This window comes from Drosophila persimilis, unplaced genomic scaffold, assembly GCF_003286085.1.
Source record: "Drosophila persimilis strain 14011-0111.01,24,50 unplaced genomic scaffold, DperRS2 tig00000191-arrow-pilon, whole genome shotgun sequence".
NCBI classification, from domain to species: Eukaryota; Metazoa; Arthropoda; class Insecta; order Diptera; family Drosophilidae; genus Drosophila; species Drosophila persimilis.
This window is the reverse complement of record NW_020825298.1, coordinates 10,796,013-10,820,850: the sequence shown is the minus strand read 5'-3', so window position 1 is coordinate 10,820,850 and position 24,838 is coordinate 10,796,013. Positions and strand designations below refer to the sequence as shown.

At 41.8% G+C, this 24,838-nt stretch overlaps 1 protein-coding gene across 2 annotated transcripts in view; it reads left to right on the top strand.

Annotated features, from left to right (window-relative positions):
• LOC6589145 (protein cappuccino) overlaps window positions 1-24,838 on the top strand; it is a 46,698-nt gene that overhangs the window by 4,971 nt on the left and 16,889 nt on the right. Inside the window, exons 2-3 of one of the 2 annotated variants that reach the window (XM_026989218.1) lie at window positions 11,716-12,103; window positions 21,161-21,724. In XM_026989218.1, coding sequence (XP_026845019.1) covers window positions 11,716-12,103; window positions 21,161-21,724 — 952 coding nt within the window. Of the gene's footprint in view, window positions 1-11,715; window positions 12,104-17,296; window positions 17,978-21,160; window positions 21,725-24,838 lie in introns of those variants that run through there. The other variant, XM_026989217.1, reaches the window with a different exon arrangement.

Below are 24,838 nucleotides of genomic sequence, written 5' to 3'. Positions count from 1 at the left end.
TGCGCCCCCGCCCTTTATTTTCTTGCATCACTGCACTAAACTTCACTTCACACACCTGCCCATCGTTTTTCCGGTTAGACTTTTCACCATTTTCCCGATTTTCATAGACTTGAACGCGGAGCTGACTTAAAAACGCGCGCTTGGCCCCGGTGAAAAAATGAGAGTGATAGAAGTGCAAATGCGTTCGTTCTTTGATCTCCCATTCTGCTGCCAAGGGCGTAACCAGTATTTCGCGAAAGGGGTCCGTGAATGTTACATGTATTTAGAGAGATTAATTGGGAAAATTACCCCCTTGCTACGCTCATGCCTGCTACTCTTCCTAATTGCCCTCTCTCCCACGCACTCGGCAGAGCTTATGATCATGACGAAACTGCATAAGGTGCTCTAATCTCGCACGCGCTCTCTTTTCGGGTCAAGCTTGGTGCTTCTCTCCCTCACCAAACAGTCGCTCGTAGCAGTGCGGAGACAAGAAAGAGAGTTGGCACACCACCTTTCATCATGCTTTTTTGTCGTTTTCCTCTGCTACTGCAAAAAGAGTTCAACAGAGTGTGGGAGTGGGAATGAGATGGAGAGATTGATGAGAGAGTTACAGTGCGCGCTGCAGCTGCAGTGCATGTGGAAATTACTTAATTTAATTAAATTAGCTAATCTCTCTTTGCAATGGCAGCGGAAGAAGTTTAAAAATCTAAAATGTGTTATTCTTCTTTTTTTTTCGTTTCGCTTTTGCAAAAGTAGCTGAAGAGAGAGTGCGAAAGAGAGCAATTAGGAAGAGGAACAGGAGAGCATAGAATGAACACATTTGCAACGCTCTCACTTTCATTTTTCCGCCGGTCAAAGCGCGCGTTTGTAAGTCAGCTCCGCGTTTCTATCCGTGAAAATCGGGAAAATGGTGAAAAGTCCAACGGGAAAAACGTTGCGCAGGTGTGTGAACTGAAGTTTAGTGCAATGATTAAATAGAAATGCAAAAAAACGTTGTTTAACGTGTTTTAATGCAAGAAAATTTGTTTGGTCAAGGGCGGAAGCGAAGAAAATGGCAAAATGGTAAAAAAAATATGCAGATCTACGATGGAAAAGTGCAGGAATGTGTGATATATGTATGTATATGTGTTTCACATATTTGATAAATATGTAGGAAAACATATTATTTGGCATACATTCTTTTTTTCATGTTTAAATATTTGAAATGTGTTATTTTTCCGTTGTCTCCCTTTTTTTTCGTTTCGTTTCTGCTAAAGTGCCCGAATAGAGCGTGGGAGAGAGAGAAAATAGGAAGAGGAGCAGGAGATCGAAGAATGAACGCATTGTCGCCGTTCTCACTCAATTTTTTTACCCGGTCAAAGCGAGCGTTGGAAAGTCAGCTCCGCGTTTAAATTCGAGAAAATGCGAAAAATGGTGAAAAATCCAACGGGTAAAAAGTCGCACAGGAGTGTAGCTAAGTTTGGTGTATTGGTGCAGTGATTATGTACAAAAACGTGTGTTTTATTGCAAGAAAATGTGTTGAATAAATGGCGGTGGCGGAAAAAAGGCAAAATGGCGTTAAAAATGCAGCCCGACGAAGAAAAAGTACGGCCATTTGTGATATATGTATGTATGTACATACAACTATTTTATATATGTACATACATATATACATATGTAGATAAACATATTATTTTTCCGTTGTCCCGCTTTTTCATTCACGTGAGTTCCAGCAACGTGTATGTGTGCGTGCTTGAAAATTCGTCAAGTTTTGTCCCTTTCCCACTCCCATTCCTCGAGAGTTGTAGTGGGATGGAGTGAAGAAGAGAATCAAAAGGGAATGAGTGCTCTCGTTCCAAGTCAAGTTCATGACGTGGTGAGGCATGAGTAGAGAGATCTGACTGCAGAAAAAGAGAGCAAAGGTTTGTGGCCGAATCATCTCGTAGTGCATATTGTATGTCTGTGTGTGTGATCTCAGAGAACGAATGTAGGTCAAGGTTCTCTCTCACTTTCTGTTATCTTTTGCTGTTAGCTCGCTGTTAAAGACTGTTAGAATTGTTTCTTTCCCTGTTAGCCGGCTGTTAAAGCTGCAGAGACCTGCTCTGAGTTTTATATAGCCATTGCCATGTTTTTCTAGCTATTTTCCTATTGATATTTAAAAATATAAGGGAGCAAGAAAATCCAAAATGTTCATTCGTTTCTACTCCTCTTCTTCTCATTCTCCTAGCGAAAAATATTTGGACAGCCGGCCAAGTCGAATTGTACAGGATTCTCTTCCTTGAATAGGACATGAGTGAGAGAAAGAGTGAAATAAAACAATAGAATGGAATATAAAAATAGAAAAAAGCTAGAATAACTACGGATGTCTTTCAAAGTAGAATTTATGTAGAAATCAATTAAAAATCACACGATTCTTTCCCAATCAAATAACTCAACCACATTGTCTACCAGTTAGGGAAAGCCTCTTCCCCCCACTCGTACAACCTCTAACACGCAATCAATGGAACCACTAAAATATTGCACTCTGCCCCGATGCCCTGTGCCCTTTGCAAATTTCCAAAAATTTTCGCAGCTAAAATTAACCCAACACCAACACAAACGAGAGAAGAAAAAACAACTAAAACCAGATCCATTTTTATCTACAAAATGTGCAAAATGTGTTGCCATTCAACCAGATAAATTTTGGTAACCTGTGGCTGGCATATTTGGGCTAACATGTGGTTGCGGTGAAGGGTTCGAGAGGGGCGCAAAGGGCAATGGAAAGGGAACGGGAACGGGACTGCCATTGGAAAACTATAATTTAAAATAATTTTCATTTCGTCGCGTCACGAAATTTCGTTTGGTCACCTTTTGCGTGTACCCCGTAATGCGGCAACTAAAAGTAGACTCTACAAATTGTGGTTACATTTTCCAGCGATGTTGCAGGCCGAATCACACACGCAATTTGGCATTTTGCAAGTCAATTTTTGTAGTCTCTGGCTGCGGGCAGGGGCTCGCAGAAGTTTGCTTTAACGATATTAAATGAAGAGTGGGAGGGACAGGTACACGGCACACGATTTTTGTAGGCAGGCTTCACCCGCACTTCAACACCTTTCCCACTCTCCACCACAAACGATTGCTCTCCTTTTCTTTAGTAGGAAAGGAAGGCGAAGATGAGCGTAAATGAATGAGCGCGCAATTAGGCAGATGAGTGGAATTGTGAGTGGGAGAGAGAGACAGAATGAGAGCTTGCAGTGAGCGAGCACTGAGCCAGCCGCAGCGCGCTCGCTTTTCGGTTCGTTCTTCGTTCTCTCTCTCGATCAAGCATGGCGTCAAAGCGCTCTCCATTGTGCTGGGCGTAAAATAAGAACCGACAAGAGAGTTTGCTTGTGAAAGATTATCATGGGAGAGAGCAAATAGAGAGAGAAGCAGAATGAGAGCTTGTAATAAGTGAGCACTAGGCCGGTAGCGTATCATCTGCACCGCTCGCTCTCACAGCTTCCGTTGAAACTCGTTCAATTTTCGGGTCATCTTCGGTCCATGAAAAGCGGTACTCAATACCCATAGCTTTATTCCAGTTCTGTTACTCGGCTTCCATTGTAAATCGTTTCCCATAGGTTTGCTGGCTCCGCTCCTGTCTTCAATTCCCACAGAACATAAAACACACGCTTTTCATTAGCTCCGCTGCACTCTCCTACTGCCCCATTCATACTTCTACCTCTCTCTCTCGCTCCCCCCGCATCAATTTCATCCGATTTCACGCTATCATCTCTAGCACTGTCCCTGGCGCCATCTGTTGTCTGGTGGCCGATGCTGGCGCTCTGGAATGGCATCGTCGCATCGCAACGCTTTCTCATTGTCGCTCTGCTATGCTGCTGCCGCTTCTCTCACCCCCCTATCACATTGCTTTTTATTGACCATAACTGACTTTGTCACTGAATGGGTGGGGGATAGTGGGTGGGGGGTGCTGTCCTGTGTTGTCCCCGTTTTAGCCAATCCCGTGAGCGTATTGGATACTCGGGCCAGATGATGATTGCTGCTGCTGCTGCTGTTGTTTTTGTTGCTTTTGTGTTGGTGTTTTTGGGGCCATTCTCAGACGTTGCTCATACGCCATGTTGCGGGCGACATTTTGCGCGTTGTCAGTAAGAGCCGTTAGTGCAACATTGTTGTTGCTGTTGCACCTGCACCAACAACAGGGGCGCACCAAAAGGGGTAGGCAGATGTGAGAAGAGGCTTCTCGTTTGGGGCGGTATTTCTGAGACCTATTTATGCTTGATCTGTATTCTTTTTTCTTTAATATTCTAGATCCCCTTTGGAGCGCTGCCCCTGGCCGTTTGGGTGGCAGCTTTTCGTTGGCTTTTGGCATTAAACTTGTGCGTCAACTACACAAGTTGCCGTCAAGTTTAGCTTTGATGATTCTGTTCTGCCTTCAACTCTTCTGTCTCCACTCTTAACCTATATACACATATATAGGGCTCCCCTGTGTGTGTGTGTGTGTGTCCCTAGTGTCTGGCAATTTGTCAAACAATGTGTCAAAATGCATTCCCAAGGCCTCTCGCTCCCTAGCCCAGCGACATACCGACCCACATGTCGTGTAAAATTAATTAAAATCCAAGTTGCAACATTTTGCAGGAGTCAAAGTTTTTCGTGGGATTTCCCTTGAATGCATTAAGTCCAATTAAAATGGGAAATCTTTCATGAGCTAATTAAAAACGCTTTTCCTTAATTCCGTTTTCCCCTCGATCAACCCAACCCCCCCTCTCACACTCTCTCTCCCCCTCTGTGTGCTTCGTTAGTCGCACAAATCGCATTTGAGTCCCTCTAATGAGTTACGAAATGCATAAATCTAATCCGATTCCGGATGCTCCAACTAAGTACTTGAACCCATGGCGACTGTTGTACGTCCGTATGTCTGTCCGGCTTGTACGTACGTACATAAGTCCATCTGTGGGCTCTTGTTGGTTCATGTGTCCGCGGGGGTCTTATCTGAGTGCCATAGCAGGCAGCAATAAACGGCTTATCAGCTGAGCAACAATCGTAGATACATATGTGAAAGAGAGGGATCCCCTCCATGCCCCACAAAAGCAAAACAACACAACCGAAATGTGCGAAAAGTCCGAAAAAAATTAACACCCCAACGAGTAAAAAAATAACCATAATATAAAAACAAAAGCCAAGATAAAGGTATACAATATACGCTAACCAAGAAGGGGTATGTTGGAGATGGGGTATGACAAAAGTGTGGAAAAAAAACAAACAAAAAATATTATAAAAGAAATATTAGAGTTGATAAATCCCTTCGTTATAGATCGATAGTAATATGTACCTTCAAAAAGCTGAGCAATAACTAACGATTGGCCATTGATAACACAATTTTTAAGTCTATATATAGAAAAATGCTCTGTTGGCTTGTAGCTCTTATACAAATTCGAAAACTCCCGCACCAATTGAGCTGAAATTTTGGAAGATCATTAAGTTCAGTTCCAGGATGGTTCGGAATAAAGTAGGCCTTTCCAGCGTTGTCTCTCCAACAACACAAATAATTAAAATAATTGAACATTAGCACACATCGGTATCAACCAGTCGTCTTTGTTTTGCTTATCTTTCGGAAATTTAATATTGAAAATGTCGCCACACAAAACACCGAATCCTTTACTTCATTAAACGATAAATATATAAAGATACACACCCATGAAACATAACCTACTGGTAAGAATATTTTTCATATTTTTCGATAGTAAAATCGATAACTGAGAACCGATAATTCGATAGTAGGAGAAATTGATCATATATATAAATAAACTATTATTTATAAAATAATTAATTTTAAAAAAGTTATCGAGTGTAATATAAAGCGATAAAAACTTGCGGATATCGATAACACTTCTTCGATAATTTAGTTTCAACGACTTTTATTTTCTTTGAATATTTTTTCCCATTTCTGTCGACCCTTTGTGGAATTCCCTTTAGGGTATTCCCTTTCGGCATGAAATAATTCGCTCATTTTATATTTTTTATATCAATTGTGGACACATCAAGAAATCACAATGAATGCTGACCCCCAACAAAACGACAGCCGCCACAAGAACAAACACACAAACAAAAGGCCCCATAAACGTTGGGAAAAAATTACATCATCGATGCCCCATTCAGCCCCGGCTCCAACATCCCTATGTATTTTATTTTGTAACTCCCCCTTGGGGCTCTACATTTCTCCAGCATTTCAGCATTCATTCAACGAGAGCCAAACATTTAATCATTCATTCAAACAGAGCTAAGCATTTTATTGTCGAGTAAATGGAATTTTATGATACGATTACGAGTGCGAGTGCGAGTGCGAGTGCGAGAGCGAGTATTATGCAAAGTCTCTTTTATTTGCACCAATCAAAGGTTAACGAGAGAGAGCGAGAGAGGGCACTTAAAGGTTAAAGAGAGGGGGGAAATATAATGAGTGAAGGAGAGAGCGATGGCTAAGCTGATAATCATTTCAAAGTTCATGGATCGATGCTTTAAGCCCCTCCGCGCATACACAAAAGCTATCCTCAACCGCACGGAAAAGCTCATAAAATCACAATTGCAATTGCCTTGGGACCTGATTGCATTCGTATTGGTAGCTGGGTGTGTGTGTTTGTGCGAGCATACATTTAGGTGTATATGTGACTGACAGATTTGTGTGTTTGTTGATTGTGTGAGTCATTGCAGAGTGCACGATATCGTAACCCTAGAATTAAGTCCCCTGTGCTCATGGCACAAAATGCTAATGAGCAGCTCGATTCGATTTCCCCGACCCAAGATGTGAGCTACAATTAGAGGAGCAACGACAATGCCACATCAATGTGGTCGAGTGGCAATAAAATAAACTAAAAGAAGGCTAAAGAGATGTGTGTGGGTGGGGTGTGGAAGTGAAAGATGAGATAAAGTCTATTTTTAGTCATAATAACTAGAGAATAAAAGGTTTTTTTATAGTATAAACTCTATAAAGAGTCTATATGGGTTTTAATTAGTTTTTTTTTTCTACAAATAAATTTTAGAGGAATTAAATGCAATTTAGAAAATTCTTTAGTAAAAAAATCTATAAGTGATCGAAGTTCAATAATACCCTATGATCATAATCTTCTATCCTTTAACGACTTTACCAATTTTTCTTTTACGGACCCTTTTGTTTGGGACCACGGCAAAGATTATTAATAAGTCTACTATTTATAAGCCTTTATTCTTATAAGCATTCGTATTTAAAGGATTATATGTAAATATATAATAATTTAACATAAATATTTTAAAAAATTTCTTTTGAAATCTTTTAATTATTTAAGGATAACTATGAAATATTGAACATTAAATAATTGAATTTTATAATCTTAAAATTCTTCAGAAATCTTCTAAAATCTGTAGTGCAGAACTAGAACAGCCTAAAAAAGTCCCCTAAAATGTATAAGCATCCCCAAAATTATGAATTATCTTATACAGAAATCGTGAAGCCTTAAATCTTCAAAGTTTCCAAAAGAAATTTGATATAAGACTAATATAAGACCCTCCCCTTCGCAGGGCATTAAAAACCTTTCCAATTCAATTTCCCATTCTCTAATGCAGGGCATTTGAAAACCTGAACAACACGAAACCTTTGCCAAAAAAACAAAAAAAAACAACCGTAAATAAATCCACAACAAATTCGCTCAGCTGTTATCAGACGTCGTCCAGTTATGGCTCTCCCGAAAACGTAATCTCGCTCTCTCAGTCGCACATCTCTCGCTCGCTCTCTATCGCTCGCCCATTTTGTGTGCTTCATTTCGTACTGCAGGCAGGCAGTCAGTGTGCCATCGATTTTTCCCGCTACAGCTACGCCTCTCGCTCTCCGGGCCGTGCATGTTGTCCTAGGCTTCAAGGCTCCGTTCAGTCAGCTGATTCATCCTTCCTGCCGCTCTTGCTCGCTCTCGGGGAAACATCTGATTCATACGCGCTCTTCGTTCGGGGCTTCGGGCCGCACTTCGCTTTGTTGTGACATTTGCTGGCCGCTGCCGAAGTGCCGTTTTTGACAGCTGCACAGCTGCAGTAGGTTGCATTTACCGTTCGGCCTGCATGTTGCAATTAAATAACGAATCAAAATACAGTTAAAGTGTGTGCCATGAGCAAGAGAAAGCGTAAAAATGCTAAACGTGATGGGAAATTGCCAAAACTAAGGACTAATCGGTTGAATTTCGGGTCATTAGACGGCAGCGGGCTGTGTGTGGTGTTGCAGCGGAAATAGAAACCCTCACGAACTTGAGGCATTAGCAAAAGGCAGCACAAAAAAAAAACAACAATCAAATATACAAAAAAGAGAGAAATTTAAGTTACGCCGCGCCCCGTTAGTGCACAAAGAAGGCAGCATAAAATTGAAGGCGAAAGAGGGCGAAGGAAGAGCGCCAACAAAAGCGCGGATTTGTATAGCAAATTGCACCGGAAAGGCGACCACCCACAACGCTCTCGCTCTCCCTCTCTCTCCCTCTCTCTCACTGGTAGGTGTGTGTGTGTGTGTGTGTGTGTACGTTTTAGATGCGTAAGCTTTTTGGATTACAGTTATTTCTTGTTTTGTGTGCGCTTTGCTTTCACTTTCATTTCACATTTCAAAGAAAATTGCAGAAAATTGCGCTTTTGACACAATTAAGAAAATGTGTTTCCACGTGGCTTTCCCCCACCCCTCCACCCTCCCTCCCCCTGCTACTATTTTCCATTAAACCTACTACATTTTCCCCCCTCCACCACACTTTTACTCATAATTGAAATACTGATTTGTGTGAAGGACACAAAACATTTAAAAGAAATGCGTTTGTGACTGCCGCCGCCGCATGGCCATTATGCTAAACGAAAGAGGGGGATAAGGTGGCTAAAAGCAGCCTGATATTCAGAGAGAGAGAGAAGGAAATTAAGGCTAGACTTGGAGGATGGAAGATTTAAATGCCCTTGAAGAAGGATACTGATTATTTTAAGACTTTTTTGGAATTATCTTAAGCTTTGAATGACTTTTTCGTACCAAAAGTGCCTTGGATGGAATATTTTCTAGGGAGTGCTGTAAGAAACAGTCAGTTTTGTATCAAACTTTGATCAATTAGAGTATGTATAGACTTCTACAACTAAGTTTTACAACATTTCATCATCAAAAACTCAAAGACTGGTCGGAAAAAACGAGCTTCTTTATTTCCTTCAAACGAAAGGTCTTCGAATTTGATGAAATTATAAAAAAATACTCCTAAAAATAGTTCCATACCGCCCAATTGGATCTCCACAAATCTCCCCCTATATCTCCATACCTCTTTCTTGCAAAAAATTCGAACCAAACCCAAAAATACCCTCCAGAAAAGTCTACGAAAAAAAAACCTTAAATGCGTCACGTGGGCAGGCAAACGACGCACAATTTATTGCTGGCAATTAATTTTGGTGAACAATTTTTAACACCTCTCACGCTTGATCCCCGCCCAATCCCCGCCCCTGTTGGAGTATTTCAATTAGTCCAACATTTTTTGGTAGGCCTCTCGCGCGCCTCTCCTGGCCCCGAGCCGATAAAAAATTCCCTAATTTGTTTTTATTGTGATTTATGAGAGTGCCGTGAGGCTTTCTAATGTTTTATGTCTGACTCGCCTCCCCTATCTTTCCTTTCCGCTCTCTCTCTCTCTCTCTCCCCCTGGAGGCTTTATAAAAATCATCAAAAATTGTAATTAATAAAAGTTGAATGCAAAATGTTGTCATTGAACTTGAATGATATCAGAGTCCACTCGATTGAGGGGCTTTTTATCGTAAGGTCAAATGAATTTTGTGGTTCAGTGGAAGATAAGCAGCTTTGGAGATGGGGCATACGTTTATCAGGGATTAAGATAAGGAAGTTTAACGAAAAAATTGAAAAATTAAAGCAAAAAGTTTCTTAAGGGCATAAGATTTGCACAACAATAGCTTTAAAATATTGTTATATATCATTATAATGGCCAACAATGTTGTTTATAAATATCTTATCACTCGTTTTATATCTAATGATAAAAAAACTATCTATCTCTGGGTTTTCGAGGGGAAACCATATGGTTCTTTAAATTTTTGTGCTCGGACCTTAAAATATTACCAACCAAGACAAATATCGGTGCCAAGACCTATTTACAAGGATAGAATTAAGTCATATAGGAGATACAATATAAGATATTGTATACCATACATTTTCATGGTTTTACCTATTTGAAAAAACCTTTGGATAAAATCCATCAAAATAAATTCTACCTCTTGTGATTTAAGAGCTCTCTAAGCATCGAATTTTAGTACATTAATGCCATAAAAAATGATTATCCATCCCCTTTAATTACTAGTTTAAAAAACCCACCCTTTTACCTCCAAACAAAAAAAAAACAACTACACCAATTATTCGAAAAAAAAAACCCCCCGAACCCACTCCAAAACGCCTTGAAACCCTTAATTAAGGATTAATGCAATTACATAGTACACCATTGCTGGTGTCCTGCCACTGCATGACAATTACAACGAATGCCCGATGGGGCATGGTCTTGTCACAAATAGAAATCTCGTGTTGAATTAAAATTTTAATTGTTGGAAAAAGTCTGAAAATAATTCCTGCCAAACCTTGAGCATGGAAAAACTTTACCCGAACGAATGCAAATGAAATTTCATTACTTTCCCCAAACTATGGGCCCCCGACCCCCCTCGAGTACTATAGATTTCCCAGCGTCGACCACCTGACAGATGTCTAACAAAGGTTATCCTTAACTTTTTTTATATCAAAATCTCTCTCTCTTTAATGATCATTATCGGTGGAAATTTCTCGACAAAACTTGTGGAAAAAGTAAAAGTTCAGCGAGAGAGAGAAAGGGAGGGAGGGAGAGGGAGAGAACAACGATTTCTCATTCAACCTGCAAATGCGTTGGCCTCGAGCATTTTGCTATTGACACAGCAGAGGCAGCAGTAGAATCCGAATCAGAATCAGCCGCAGAGCCGTAGAGCTCCACCCTCTCGAACCAGCCCCAAATACTGTGGTACTTGCCTTTAGAAATCAAACAACTAAAGTAGCAACTTTCTGTCAACTCTCCTAGGCCACCAAACCGAACCCCCCCGCCCCACGACAATCCATGCCACCAAACCCACCCAACACCCACCACCCATCACCCGCCTGCCTGCTCTGTTACCTGTGCAACTAATTCATATCATATTTCTGCAACATTTTCGCCACAAAAAAAAAAATAAATACAAAACTTTTGTAGCCTGTCCCAAAGAGTAGACAAAAATAAACGGGAAGGTCGTTTGGTAGAGGGAATAACCGAAGAGTGGATGCTCTTGTTACTAAATAATACGTAAAGCTAAAGATTATAGAACACTTGGGAGATATATCTGTAAACAAAGACTATAAAACACCAAGGTATTGCATCAGGAAGGCTCAGAGGCTTGTTTCTTGGGCTTTCCTTGGCCTCTGACAGAGATTTTGAAGCCCTACTCGTGCCTTGGCCTGCTGAGTCGCTCCCCAGAATCCAGCAAAAATATACACAGTCTTTGACGGGGCGCAGAAAGGAGGAATCTAAGAATCTGCCCTATTTATGTACGTTCTATAGTAGGTTCTATAATCTTTGGTATAGCCTATCCCTATCCCTCATCTTTACAGCTTAATACTTTAAATGTTCCCCACAAATGTTCTCCACAAATCCCTCTACCCTCTGTTAGAGTATCCTTAAAAAACCAAGTGGAAAATCCAAACCCAAACAATGCGACTGATTGAAAACTTTTTTAATTGATTTTTGTAAACTTCTTTTGCAGCTGCAAGAGCATCGAAAGCCGAAGCTCTATACTCGAAAATCGAGAAGCATGGGAAACTCCCAGAACCGTGCCACAACTGGCGATGAAAAGTCGCCGCCAGGTGGCAGTCTAGTCCGCCTGGGAATCGCCGGCAGCGAATCATCGCCCCTGGGTTTGGCCAGCGGCGCTATGGTGGAGCGTGGTCGAGTGCATGTTTTCGGACGTCTGATGGGACAGAAACGCATTCGGGAGACATTCTTCAACACGAAAACGGAACAAGGAACACCTAGAGCCAGCACTGCCGTTGGAGAAGGAGTTTCGGTGGGGGATAGGACCACAGCAGCAGCAGCAGCGGCAGCGGCAGTGGAGCAGAGACAATTGGATGCCAGCGCAGAACAAATAGATTTTCGTAAGTCAATTTTCCAAGTTTTTTCTCCTTTCCCGTCTTATTGTGTTATTGTTGTTGTAACTCTTAGTGTTGTTGTTTTTAGTATTGTTGTTGTTGTGGATTTTTAGTTGGTGAGTTTTCGATTTTATTTGTTATTTTTGGGTGGCGTACCCTATATTGCAGAGAGTATTATGATTTTTGTAAAGGATGTATATCAATCGAGTCGATATGGACATGTTCAATGCTCTGTATCTATTAAAACTTGTTATCGACTTAACGATTTATATCGATTTTTCTGAGAATTAACTCGAAATATTATCAATGTCGATATATCATTGTGCCTTGGTCTCTTTTTTTATAAATTCCTATCGATTTATCGGTTATTCTTGATTTTTGTGCTGATACAACCATGTCCTATAGTATGTTTCTATGCAGAATTGTTATCAATTTATCGATTGTTATTAACTTATCGATTTGTATCAGTTTTAAAGCTTTTATCTGGCTTAAACTTTGCTCAGGCTCTTGTACAGTTTTCATCGGAAATATCCCGTAAAAATAATCGATAAAAATTCAGTTTCATATCTGATCTTTAAGGGTATCAAAAACTTCTAATCCCAAGACCAGTTTTACTTTCATATTGTTGACTTTTCGTTGTTGACTTACCCCTACTCTATTTTTTGTTGTTGAGATTCCTATTGTTGTTGTAAATGTGACTGTTGTTGTGCATCAAATTTCAGTTTCAGCTTTTCCTCTCTGCCTTTTATTTTTGGAAAATTCCTTCATGTTCTTTTCTTCTCTTCCTTCTTCTACCCCGCCCGTTTGCCCTTCATCATGACCCTTCACCAAATTGACCTCTTGCATTTTTCAATATGGCAACTTTGTTTTTGTTGTTGTTGTTGTACCTCTATTGTTCGTTTAGGGGTTTTACTCGTTTTTTTATTGCAACTTTTTTTTGTCGGACTTTTGTTTTAATATACAACTCTTCAGACGACAGTGCGTCACGAAAGTGTAAGGCGATTTGGGACATGGGAAGAGTAACAGACAGTACCATGATAATTAACGATGTATTTCTGTAGTTATAGAAATTATTAAAGTTTTTTCAATGTTGGAGTCAGTTCCTTAACAGAATCGCATCAATAATGGCTTAATCGATAAATAACGATATATATCGATATCGGAGTACCACATCCGACCATCGTTTTTAAAGGATATGAGACAAATACTCGATGAATCCATCTGAACTCTATTTTTGTATACCAAAAAATGGAAACCTTGAATAAAAACAATTTTTATGTATTTTTTTACTACACTTTCACTAAGGATTATATTCTGGACCTTGAATAGCTCCCATAAATACCGAAAAACATTAAACCTTATCTTACAACACTGAAACGCACTGCCCTTGCAATTCTCTTTCTGAAAGTCGACTTTATTGCAATTTAAGCGTAGTTTAAATAAGAATTTTTCGGACAAGTTCCCTGTAACACAAAAATAGGAAGAAGAAGAAGAAGGAACGATACGATACGAGAAAAATATAAACTTTTCATTGAAGTTTTTTATGAAATTTTCTACACTCGCATTCCCCGAACACTCCGCCACTCCACCACTCTGCCACTCCGCCACTCTGCCACTCAACCCTACCCTAACCTGAGCAGACCTACCGCTTGACTTTCTGAATTTTAGAGCTTCACTTTTTGTGCCGCTCCCCCCTCGTCCCCCTCGCCCACCCTTCGGCTGGATGTTGTTTTTGTGGCACCTTCTTCTGGGTACCGGATCCGTGCACCATCCCTCATCGAAGCCAACAAAAAAATGGAGAAAAACTTGAGAGTTTTGCGAGGCTGCTTGTAACTTATTGGCATTTTGCCTGGGAAATATAATATTTTTTACTCTAAAGTTTCCATTCGGTTGTTTCGTACGAATCAAAAATTTATAGATTTTAGTTATTCATGTGAAATCTTTAAGATGTTTCCTTTAAAAATATTAAAAGAAGAGCACAAACAGACCCCACCAGCCGCCGCCCCCCCTCCCCCGCACAGCATCTGAAGCCTGAAGCAACACTCAAAGCGAGCACGTACCCAGTCATAACTCAACACAAGACAGAAACTTAGGAACCGAAAAACACAAAACAGAACCCAAAACTGAAGGCCAGAACCGGGGATGCGACGCGGAGGGGCACGAGCCGGTAGCATGCTTTCTGGGAGGAGCATGAACAGAAGCATAACGGCGACCCACTTCAAAAACTCACGACTGTCTATTAACAGCCATAAGAAAAACGCGTCGAGTTCAAAAAGCTGCAGGCGACTGACTTTTCCTCAATACTTAAAAAACAACACACACACACATTTACGCCAGCGAAAAAAAAATCACTCAAAGCTGGAAAATTTGTGTGAAGAAGCGCGGAAGTAAAGGGTTGCGACTCGGTGAAGTGAACGAGGAAATACTCTTATAAGTTGGCGGAAAATAGTTTTAAAGAAGGCAAGAAGGTCAGCGGTTCGGTTATGCGTGTGGCGCGTCTTGCGGCAGTGCCCATCGGTTGGGTCTAGAGAAAGAAAGGGACAACTTTTGGGCGGCAAGCTTATTTGTATAGTGTTTGTGGGAAATTTGAATAAAGGATAGGATATATCCTACTAAATAGTGTGGGATATCGGATATATATATTGGATATTGGAATACCTACTGATATCAGTGTTTATTGTAGATGAAATAGTACAACAAAAGGTCTTTAGACGGGAATATTCAAGATTCAATATTAAGATCCAATTTTCCTCGAAAATACGTTTCACGCTTCATGCAGCAGCGCCCCTCGGTTGGTTATGCAACATTTCTGCTTGGTATTCCAGGGATATATATTGGAATATGATTATCAGAGCTTAGTTATGATAGAAAATTGCCTTCTTCATTTGAAAGAAAGGCTTCCTGCGAACCAAATCCCACAAAATAAATGGGAAAAACTCCCGGAAAACTCCCTACTCCAACTAACAAACCACCTCCCATAACCGTAATACCCTTAGCACCCCCCCAGTGCATCAAATAAATTCAAATTTGCGCCAAAAAGAACTCTGGAAAACGTTTTTGCCGGGGTTTGTTTTTGTTTCGCAGCGGGCTTTTCTGCACTGTAGTGGGCCACGGAATTTTCCGCGCTTCACAAAGACGCGAAAACGCGTTCAAGGCTGAGGCATATCAAAAAGCAATTCAGCGGCGAAAAAGAGATGCCCCACCCATGGCTGCCCCGCCCCAACACCAGACCAACCGCCTGACTGCATGGGGCCTTTTGGCATTGCAGTGTGGGGCAAAGTCTAAAATCAAATCAACGAGAAATCCTAAACGTGCCAGGACCTGCTGTAAAGGAGGCGGGGCATCGGAGGGGGCTCGAGCTGGCTATCAAAAATTCCCTTTTAGCGATGAGAGATGATACCTACCCGACCGGCCGACTGCTCCTTGGACCTCGCTCTCACACACTCAATTCATTCATTCATTCACTCACTCGGGCCTCTTTCAATGCATAAATTCATAATTCATGTGGGCCAAGATTCGGGGACTCGATAAAAGAAGTGCCATGTGGGTTGGCGGAAGGCAGGAAACCCCACGATCCTGGGGCATTTTGTACAAATCTTAAGAATGAGAATAAAGGACCACCATTTAACTGGAAGAAAAGACTGGAATATGGGTAGAGCATCGTTTAGGTTAAGGATTGAATCAGTTCTGATGTGGAGGGAATGCAACGGATTGCTGTAATATAACTATAATACATTGATCGTTTGTAACGATTGTAATCTTTAAAGGGTAGCTCTCTATATGTTTTGAGTTCTTCGGCTTTAGAGCCACAGATAATGGAACCATTAAGGAATTTGACACTTTTCAAGAGCTCTTGTATGGAATATCATACCAAATATGATATGAATCGCTATCGTTGATCGTTTATCGAGCATTTGAAGCTATCAAATTGCTCTTTGGATGCTCTGGTCGTATGTTTTCCTGACTAGCAGCCAGATCTTTCCAACTACCATATAATCTTGTTGATCTGGAGTAACGCTAAGAGCAATCCTCCCCCCCACTTGTTTCCTCTCCTGATCCCATTACCCAAACACTTCTACGCGAAAACCACATATCCCGCAGCACAGAACCCCCCAAATAAAAGGCTTTTCGTGGGGCAACATGTGAGAGAAGTTGGGGCGGCATAAGAGAGGTGGTTGGGGCACCGTATGAGAGGTGGTTGGGGCGGCATATAAGAGCTGGTTGGGGCAGGACATGAGCGGTGGTTGGGGCAGCATATAAAAGGTGGCTGGGGCAACATGTGGGAGCTGGTGGAAGAGCCTGAGAGGTGTAGGGGTGTTCGGGCTCGGGGGGTGGGGGGTGGGGGGGAGGTCGCTGCTGGTTGAGTTTTGGCTTAGTTTTCGGTGCCTTTTTTTTCGGCCAGTGCAGCCTGCGGGAGTGAGAGGCAACACGTGCTCAATTAAGCTCCCTTTCTCGCTCGCTCTCCCGCCACGCACACACACCACGTCACATCTCACTCACACATACAGTGGGAACACATTACAGTGGAAAAGTTTTTCGGGCATGGCACGTGGCTGGCCGCTAATATTTATGGCAATTAGTTTTAATAGTTTTGCTTGTACAATTTCCATGTAAAAGTTGTAAACTTTTATCGCCATCTCGCTCATCTCTATCACCATCGCCTCGCCCTCGCCCTCGCTCTCTATCTGTATCTCTCACTCTATATCCCCCTCTCTTTAACCCCCTGTTGCCTGCCTTCCTGCCTGCCTGCCTCTGTGTGTGTGTCTGTGTGTTTCTAGTTTTAACAACTGTTTAATGCTGTTTACAATTTGTTATTATAATGCAATTATTGAGCGTGTTGTACCATTTCTGCAAATGATATTCCCAGCGAAAATTCGCCTGGCCATACTCTTGGGTGCATTTTTGAACGAATTTGAATAGACATTAAGCCGGCAATCGTATTAGTGGGCAAGTGTAATCCGTTTAAGAGGCTTACGCACAGACATTTAGGGTACATGAGCTCCAAAAGATAGAGTACATATGTCCCATGGATGGACTGGGGTCGGAAAAAGCTGAGATTTTCCAAACGAATCGTGAGATTCATTGGATCTCTAAACCCAGCAACATTGATTAGAGTTGTCATGTTTGACAAATATTTTTGGCTAGAAAATTCAAAAGTAAACAATCTCCTTATGGAGCCCGGACACTGGGGTCCAAGAGTTATTCATGGATGAATAGGGATCAGGGATTAGATCGACTAAAATATTACTTTTTGGATACCATCTGTCCGTAAGTCCATAGAACATGTATGATCCCAAAAATATAACAAAATGAAATGTGCAATTGGAGAATGGGTTTGCAAGGCCACCACTGCGGTGGCCACGGCCGTAGTGTTTTGGAAAATTGGTTCGAAAATGCGTCAGCCCATAAGAGTTCAACCTTTGCCCCCTAAAGTGCCCACCAAGCCGCTGCGACTCAAAAAGAAACAAAAAGAAAAACAACAACAGCAGCAGCAGCAGCGGGAGCAACAGGAGCAGCAACAACAACCACAACAACTCTGCAGCCTCGCACAGCTCTGCCAGCTTTCCGCAAAGCTTAATCAGAGTCCAACCGAGCGGGACGAGGGGGAAGATCTGGCAGAGGAAAGCGCAGCGATTCTGCCAGACCAAATGCAGCCACCCACCACCCAACAGCCGCGCAAGCGTCGTACGGCCCCGCAGCCGCCACCAAAGCCGATGAGAAAAGGCAAATACGATATTGACGATCGTTCTAGTGGAGCTTTCATTGAAGAGCTTTTGGTCGAAACAATCGAGACAGCAATAGAAACAAAAGCTTTGAAAGCAACGCCAGAATCAACGAAAGCTTTAGAAGCATCAACACAAAACGCTAGCGAAGCTGCAGGTAAGCTCGGCACACACACATGCACCAACACACATGCACAATCTGACGGACGTTGTTGCTCTGCTTCGGTGATGGGTGAACGGGTAAAAGAGAGGTATATAGGGCTTGCGGAAAACGGTGTTCAAAGAGGACAGACATTACCGAACTGCCGTCGGCACCAGCAACTGTGTTTATTTATATTTGTTGTTATATATTATTCCGGTTTTTAATTAAATTATTTATTTTACTGATCATTGATTGAAGATATCTCCGTGAGGCTTGATAACTATGTATGTGGAATGATAAATACATGAAAAGTTTAAAGTTGAATTGTGTTCAACATTACCTTTACTCTGCCAACCTCTACTGCCTATAGAACATGCCCTAGTCGATCATCGTACCCTTTGTTGTCTGCCTTTCTGCTCTGCTTTCGTTTCGTGTAATTCGAGCTTAAGACGGCCGCCAGCAACGCTCTCGCGCTCTCATTGTTCACCGGCTCTCCCGCTGGCACGCACTCTCCCGCATTTGCTCTCCCGGTCGCGTTCGTTCACTCTCTCTCTCTCTCTCTGTCTGTCTGCTGTGTGCGGCTTTTCGACTTTCCAGCGTTGTTTCTGTGGCTCTTTCCAGTCTGGTGAGCCCCCCTTCTGGAAACCAGTTGGTTGTTATTAACTTTTTGAGCCCGCTTCCGCGCAGATCGGTTCGAAGCCAACGACGGGCCAACGAAACGGAGTGAAAAAACAAACACAAATACGGTGAAAAATCTGTGAAAAGTGACAAATTGTGTTCGCCGGAAAGTGTGCGGTGCTTGACAAATGCCATTAGCTAATTTGCTGCTGCCAACAACTACATAAAACAATAACCATCTACAGGTGTCTAAGCAGGGTTACGTTTTCAGGCTATTAAATCTTCCTTTTCTGTCTCTCTCTCTTCGGCCTGTGCTTCTTCTTTGAGGTTGAGCCTTTTCCTTTGTTATCTGTTTGTCCATCTATTTTTTGGTTTTTTTTGGGCTTTTGTTTTGCTCTCAATTTGCTTTAATTGCTCATGGACAACAAATTAAACACGAAACACGAGAGGGAAGACTGTCAATCGGGAGACCGAAGCATGGAATACCCTTGAAGGTGGAGTGCGATGTGAAATAGGGCTAAGATGTAAAGGTTTTGTGGAAATATGAGTATATATTTCTGAACTTTAATTTGTTTTTTTTTTGAAGCTGATCAAGGCCATACACTTTCTGCGATCCCAAATGGTTCATTCCCTGTGTCGCAAACATCTTCTTACACCCGAATCTCCCTCTCTTTAAAGTGTATTACAAATGGTGTGCGTGTGGAACGAGAGGAGATATAGGGAGAGCGAGAGCGAGCACAAACTGACGCCAACGCTTTGCTGCCCCTCTCTCCCTCCTGCTCCCTCTTCCACGTTCCGCCACTGCCGAACCCTTCTTTTAGGGAGACAGAGACCCATAACCGAAACCAGTTTTCAGTTCTATTTTGTACAATTTTCTTTGTTTATTTTTTTTGTGTTTGGGCGGATTTTCTTTGACCTCACCTCGCTATCGCCCCTCACTCGAACCCTCACTTTTCATTTTTCTTTGCCTTGCACACCTTCTCTTTCTTTTGTTGTTGTTTTTGTGCTTTGTTTGCGGCTTTTCTTTTATTGACCGTTTTCCATATGGATTTTCATAATTTTGCCTCTGTTTCGGTTTCGGTTTCGGTTTCTGATTTCCAGTCAAAGCGGAGCAGAGCTCTCTCTTTCTCCCTCTCTCTCTCTCTGAGAGTGAGTGCTGCTCTCTGTTACGCTCTCTCACGCTCACTCTCTTTTGGCCTTCCAGTGGCGCCTTCTTTTACGAGTATTTACTTTTGTTTAATTATTATTTTCTACTCATGTCGCTTTGTTTTTTTTTTTATGAATGAGCCATCAATCCCCTCCAATGGGACATAAACATAAATCAAGCGAGGAAGGAGGAACAGTTGGCAGACTTTTTCATTAATTCGAAAATATTTGGGGAGTTAGATCATCCGGCTATGATGGATATATCTGTAGAGTAGAGCCTTTCCCAATGGCTTTCTAAAACATGGTGTAACTATACAGGGTTTTTACTCATTAAAGTGCTATTGCATTGTCAGTTATTATAGTTTGGATCCATTAAAATCCAATTATATGCTGCCATACGATCGAGCGGTGGAAAGATAAGTTATTGTTGTTGTTATTTGGAAAACTTCAATAATTGTCGTTCAGAAGTACATAATATGTTTAGGTAGTAATAAATTCCATCGGAACACACCTTAAGATACGTCTAAACTATCCAAACGTAACACTTCTTTCTCTTGAGATTTGTTTTCCGATATTTGAGGGTAAGACTTGATGGAATTCATAGTTCTTTTAGTAGGAGTATCTGTAGCTTTGTTCCCAAAATTGTTATATCAATTCGGTTCAAGATTCCTGCGTAGTAAAAACGAATAATTGTATACAAGCTTCCAAAATCCTACGGGTAGTATATCATATTATTAGTTACCATAAAAAAAGACAACTATCTACAGACTTTGCTCCATAAACCTTTGGAATTAAAGCAGCCCTGACTAAGCTAATTTCTTTTACTAGACTAGATTAAACTCTAGAATTGATAGACGTGTTATTTAATTCAAATTTTAGTTGGTTTACAATAAAGTATTTATATTTTGGATACCCTGGAATATTGTAAAAATCTTCAATTACCATTATTTTTATGTTTTTTTCTAGCCTGTCTTTTCTTAAGTAAAGAATTTTGCAATATTTTGTTTGAAAGTATACCTTTTCCTAAAGTTTCTCCTTTGTTTCCCTCAACTCGTATAATTTTTGATTTTCCTGCAATCTGTTGCCTTGAACTCTGATATATACTTTTCTGTACAACTTCCTCTATCTATTCAACTGAATCTCTCTATCTTGTATGTCTGTCCCTGTACCCTATCGACGCACACATAGACGACGTGGTCAGTTTGGACTATACCGATTCTCTAGAGTTCTACAATTGCGTGAGCGACAATTCCTGCTGCTATGCCTCGAGCGACACGCTAACGCATCAAGAGCAACAGCAGCGTCACCATCCACGATGCTATCTGCATAGCCAGCATCGCTATTACCAACACAATCATCACAGCCATCATCCCTTCGACCATGATCAGAGATCGTTGTGCACCTCATGCTCAAGCAATGATTCCCTATTCACAGATCCGGTCGACGCTTTGCTTGTGACCAAGGATTCTCTACGCGCAGCTAAATCGGAGGCAACAGTTCTGCCGAAACGGGATCGTCCCTTGAGCGAGATCAGTGTTACCTCGGTGGACACGCTCTCGCCGAGCACGGCCAAGGCAGTGCTTGAGCTCCAGCGACGCTGTCGAGCGGACAAATTGGCATGCCTGAGCTTTTCGCCCACATCGTACCACTATATAGCCAATGATCGGAGGGAGTTGGAGGACGCGGAGGAGCGGAATCCAGCGGGATCCGAAGAGCTGGTAGTGTCAGAGGGTTCCCCCGACGAACTAATGGCCCTGCAGCTGGGCAAGAAGCTGGCCCAGGTGCTGGGCAGCACCGGCACACCGCCACCGCCGCCAACAGGTGGCATTTCGGAGGGCGGTACGCCAGGAATCACCCGAGTGGACTCCCCCTTGGGCAATGGGGAACTCTTCAATGTGTCCAAGTCGAAGAGGGTGGAGCTCCAGAATCTATCATCGCGCTTCACAGCCGCCGCTTACCCAACGCCGCCGCCTCCTGCAGGAGGCACACAGGATTCAGGTGAGACTCTTAAAGAGCGATTTTTTTCTCCATTGAACTCAAGCTGGTGGCCCCTGCCGTTGCTTGTTTGTTGTGCCCCCACTTGTAGCCATATGCCACATGTCTGTGTGTCAGTGTGTGTGTGTGTGTGTGTGTGTGCTCTACTGAGTGGTCCTTCAGTCCGACAAAAAACCGTGTCCTAAAAGCTTGTCCTGTCCCTTTTTTTTGCTGTTGTTGTTGTCGTGCCGCTTGTTGCTTTGCGCCAATTTCAAAGGTAAATACGGCTTGGCCCTGGAGTGCTTGTCAAACTGTTGGCTGGAGTGGTGCCCTCTCGCTCTCTCCCTCTAGCCATAGCCCTCCATCTATCTGTCTGTCTGTCTCTTTTCTGTTGGCACATAATTGAAGTGCCTGGGAAAACACACCAACAAGTTGCAAAAGGAAAAACCCTGGAATGGGGGCGGGGGGTAAAAACTTTAAAGAAGAGCACCGGCTTGGGAGATCTTTGATTCGTTATTTGAAAATAGGGAAGTTGGAAGGTAAAAATATCGATTGATTGTCAGCTGTTTATCGAATTATTAAGTTGTCTAATTAATCGATATTTTTTGTAATTTAAAAAGTTTCATAAATCTTTGAGAACAAATTATTTAAACAAATAAAGCTTGCCGGGTTGTTTAGATTTATTCTACCTAAAAACTCTCACATATATTCAGTGTAATGTAACGATAAATATCGTTATTGTATGAATCTTGCATTTACATCGATTTTTGATCGAAAATTAATTATTATTAATCAATTAAAACCTTTTAAATTATAAAAATTGCTCATGTAATGCTAGAGTGGTAAAAATACTCAATTTGATAGTTCCAAGTCTTCGATTAATATCGGTTTTTCATTAGTTTTTTAATTTGAAACGATTTATAGTCATATAACTGTTTAGAGATCGCATAAACAAAACAAAAGGGCAGAGATTTCTTATGAAAATATCACAAGAGATGGATTATTATATTTATTCTGATTTTAGAGCCCATTCCTTAGACCCATTTCTGCCAGAAAATCGAAGATTCTCATGAGTCGAAGGGTTTTCTTTCTGCCGGACGAAAGCAATAGACCACAAGCAATATATATCCACAAACCATTTGTATTTCTTTAATGATTTCCCCGAAAACACCATAAAAACTTCAAAAACTTGAGAAATTTCCTTGCAAAACTCTGAAAAACCTTTACCAAAAACACACACAAGAGACAGAAAAAGTTAAGGGCCCAGGCAGAGAACCTTAATGCAAAGTTTTTTAATTAACTCATGCAGCAACAGTCGCCCTGTACTCCCCTTTCCCCCCAGCCCCGAAAACCCCACCGCTCCAGAGCTCTTTTCTTTGTTTTCCGAACTGATCCGATCAGCGGATGGTGAAAAATGTTGAATGATGGGTGGCAAAAAAAAAGAAACGAAAACGAAAACAACAGCAGGACGGACCCGAAAGTAATTATTGGCACATTTATGCAAGGACTCGTTCCCTGGGTCTCCTTTCACATGATATTTTAAATATATAATTGGCCCCCAATCCACACCGCCCCAACCCCCTCTCTATCAGTTACCGCCTCCAACCCCTCCCAGCCTCCCCAAACAGTTACCTAATTGCGTTGATGCCCCACGAATCCGTGGAGCGGACCATCTCTTGCGATTCGATAAACAAAAGCGAAATGCGAACATGGTTCGCTGGTTTTTTTTGGGCCTTGGGCCGGGCCCGGCCAGGGACCGTGCTTTGGCTTTGCCTTTGGCTTGGGGTATACCCTAAAGAGTGAAGTAAAATGATCCCTGCAAAAAAATACAACTTAGAGAAAGTGTAGGAAGATATTACGACTAAGGGATACTTGGTATTTGGTATTTCAACCGTTCAAAAGGCTTGTAAGGAAAGAGATGGTAAGAAAAATTTAACTATATAATATATATTCTAAGTGGTATTCTTTCAACCAATAAAAACTCTTTAAAAACGATATGAGGATAAATATCACTGTTGAAAAACGAATTCCTTTGAGAAAAAAGGTAGCAGCAGCATGTCCTATCCTTATTCTGACTGTAATAGTTGTCTGATCTTAATAAATTTGGATATTTGGGTAGATTATAGCTTTATATAAAACCATATGCAGTTTGAGCTCCGTATCTCTTAAATGGTAAACAGGTCAGGCTTTTCGGCCTTTCTAGAAGTATACGGAAGCCTCGATAAAGCCTCGGGATCCTCAGTTTCTGTCTCTAGTATTACAGTCTCCAGAATCTTGGGGTTTCCTACAAATAAAAGAAGAAGAAAATACAATGTTAAGAAAAAGATCTAGAAAAGCCATTCTACTGCTGAATAGATACACTTATAAGGAAATAGAACTATGTGTTCAGTTGGGAGTGGTTCTTAATCGTCTTAGGTTGGAGCTCTAGAACCTCATCTAGGAACTATTGTACCCCACTTTCATATCCCAGTTCTTCAGGGCTTTCTGGCACCTATCAGTGTGTTTTTCTGCCCTGATGTACGGCCACAACAATCCAAAACAATCCTCCAGAAAACGCTCCGTAATCCCTTCGTTTGCTTCCTTCCTGTTACAGGATACTTTTTTCCATTCGGCCAATACGCGGTATCAAAATACTTTCAAAAAATAAACAAAACATTTGTGAAAACTTAAAAATTGCAAACACGTCTTCATTGTTTACAAAATGTTGGCCGGAAAGGCAGGAAAACGGGCAGGAAAACCGGCAGTGGCAAGAGGCAGGGGAAACGGGCGCTTCAGGCTTCAGGCCTCGGACTTCCATCGTTTTTGCTGTTTTCCTGTTGTTCCTGTCGTATTCCCCATTGTTCCTCGACGGGGGAACAAAACAACAAATAAAAAACACAAGAGAAAAAGGGAGAAAAAAAAAACGAGAAAAGTAAAGTTTAAATTTTAATTAAATCATGTTATATAGAATGATACACGCGGGAGTGTTCCGCGCAAATCGAAGGGACGGGCGGAGGGGGCAAGTGGCAGGAGGCAGGCGGCAGGAGGCAGGCGGCAGGAGGCAGGCGGCAGGAGGTGGCATAACCACTTGGGTACACAGTCAATGATGATGGGGGCCGCACGATAAGCGCTCCACAGGGTCTACTCAATCGGAGCGGG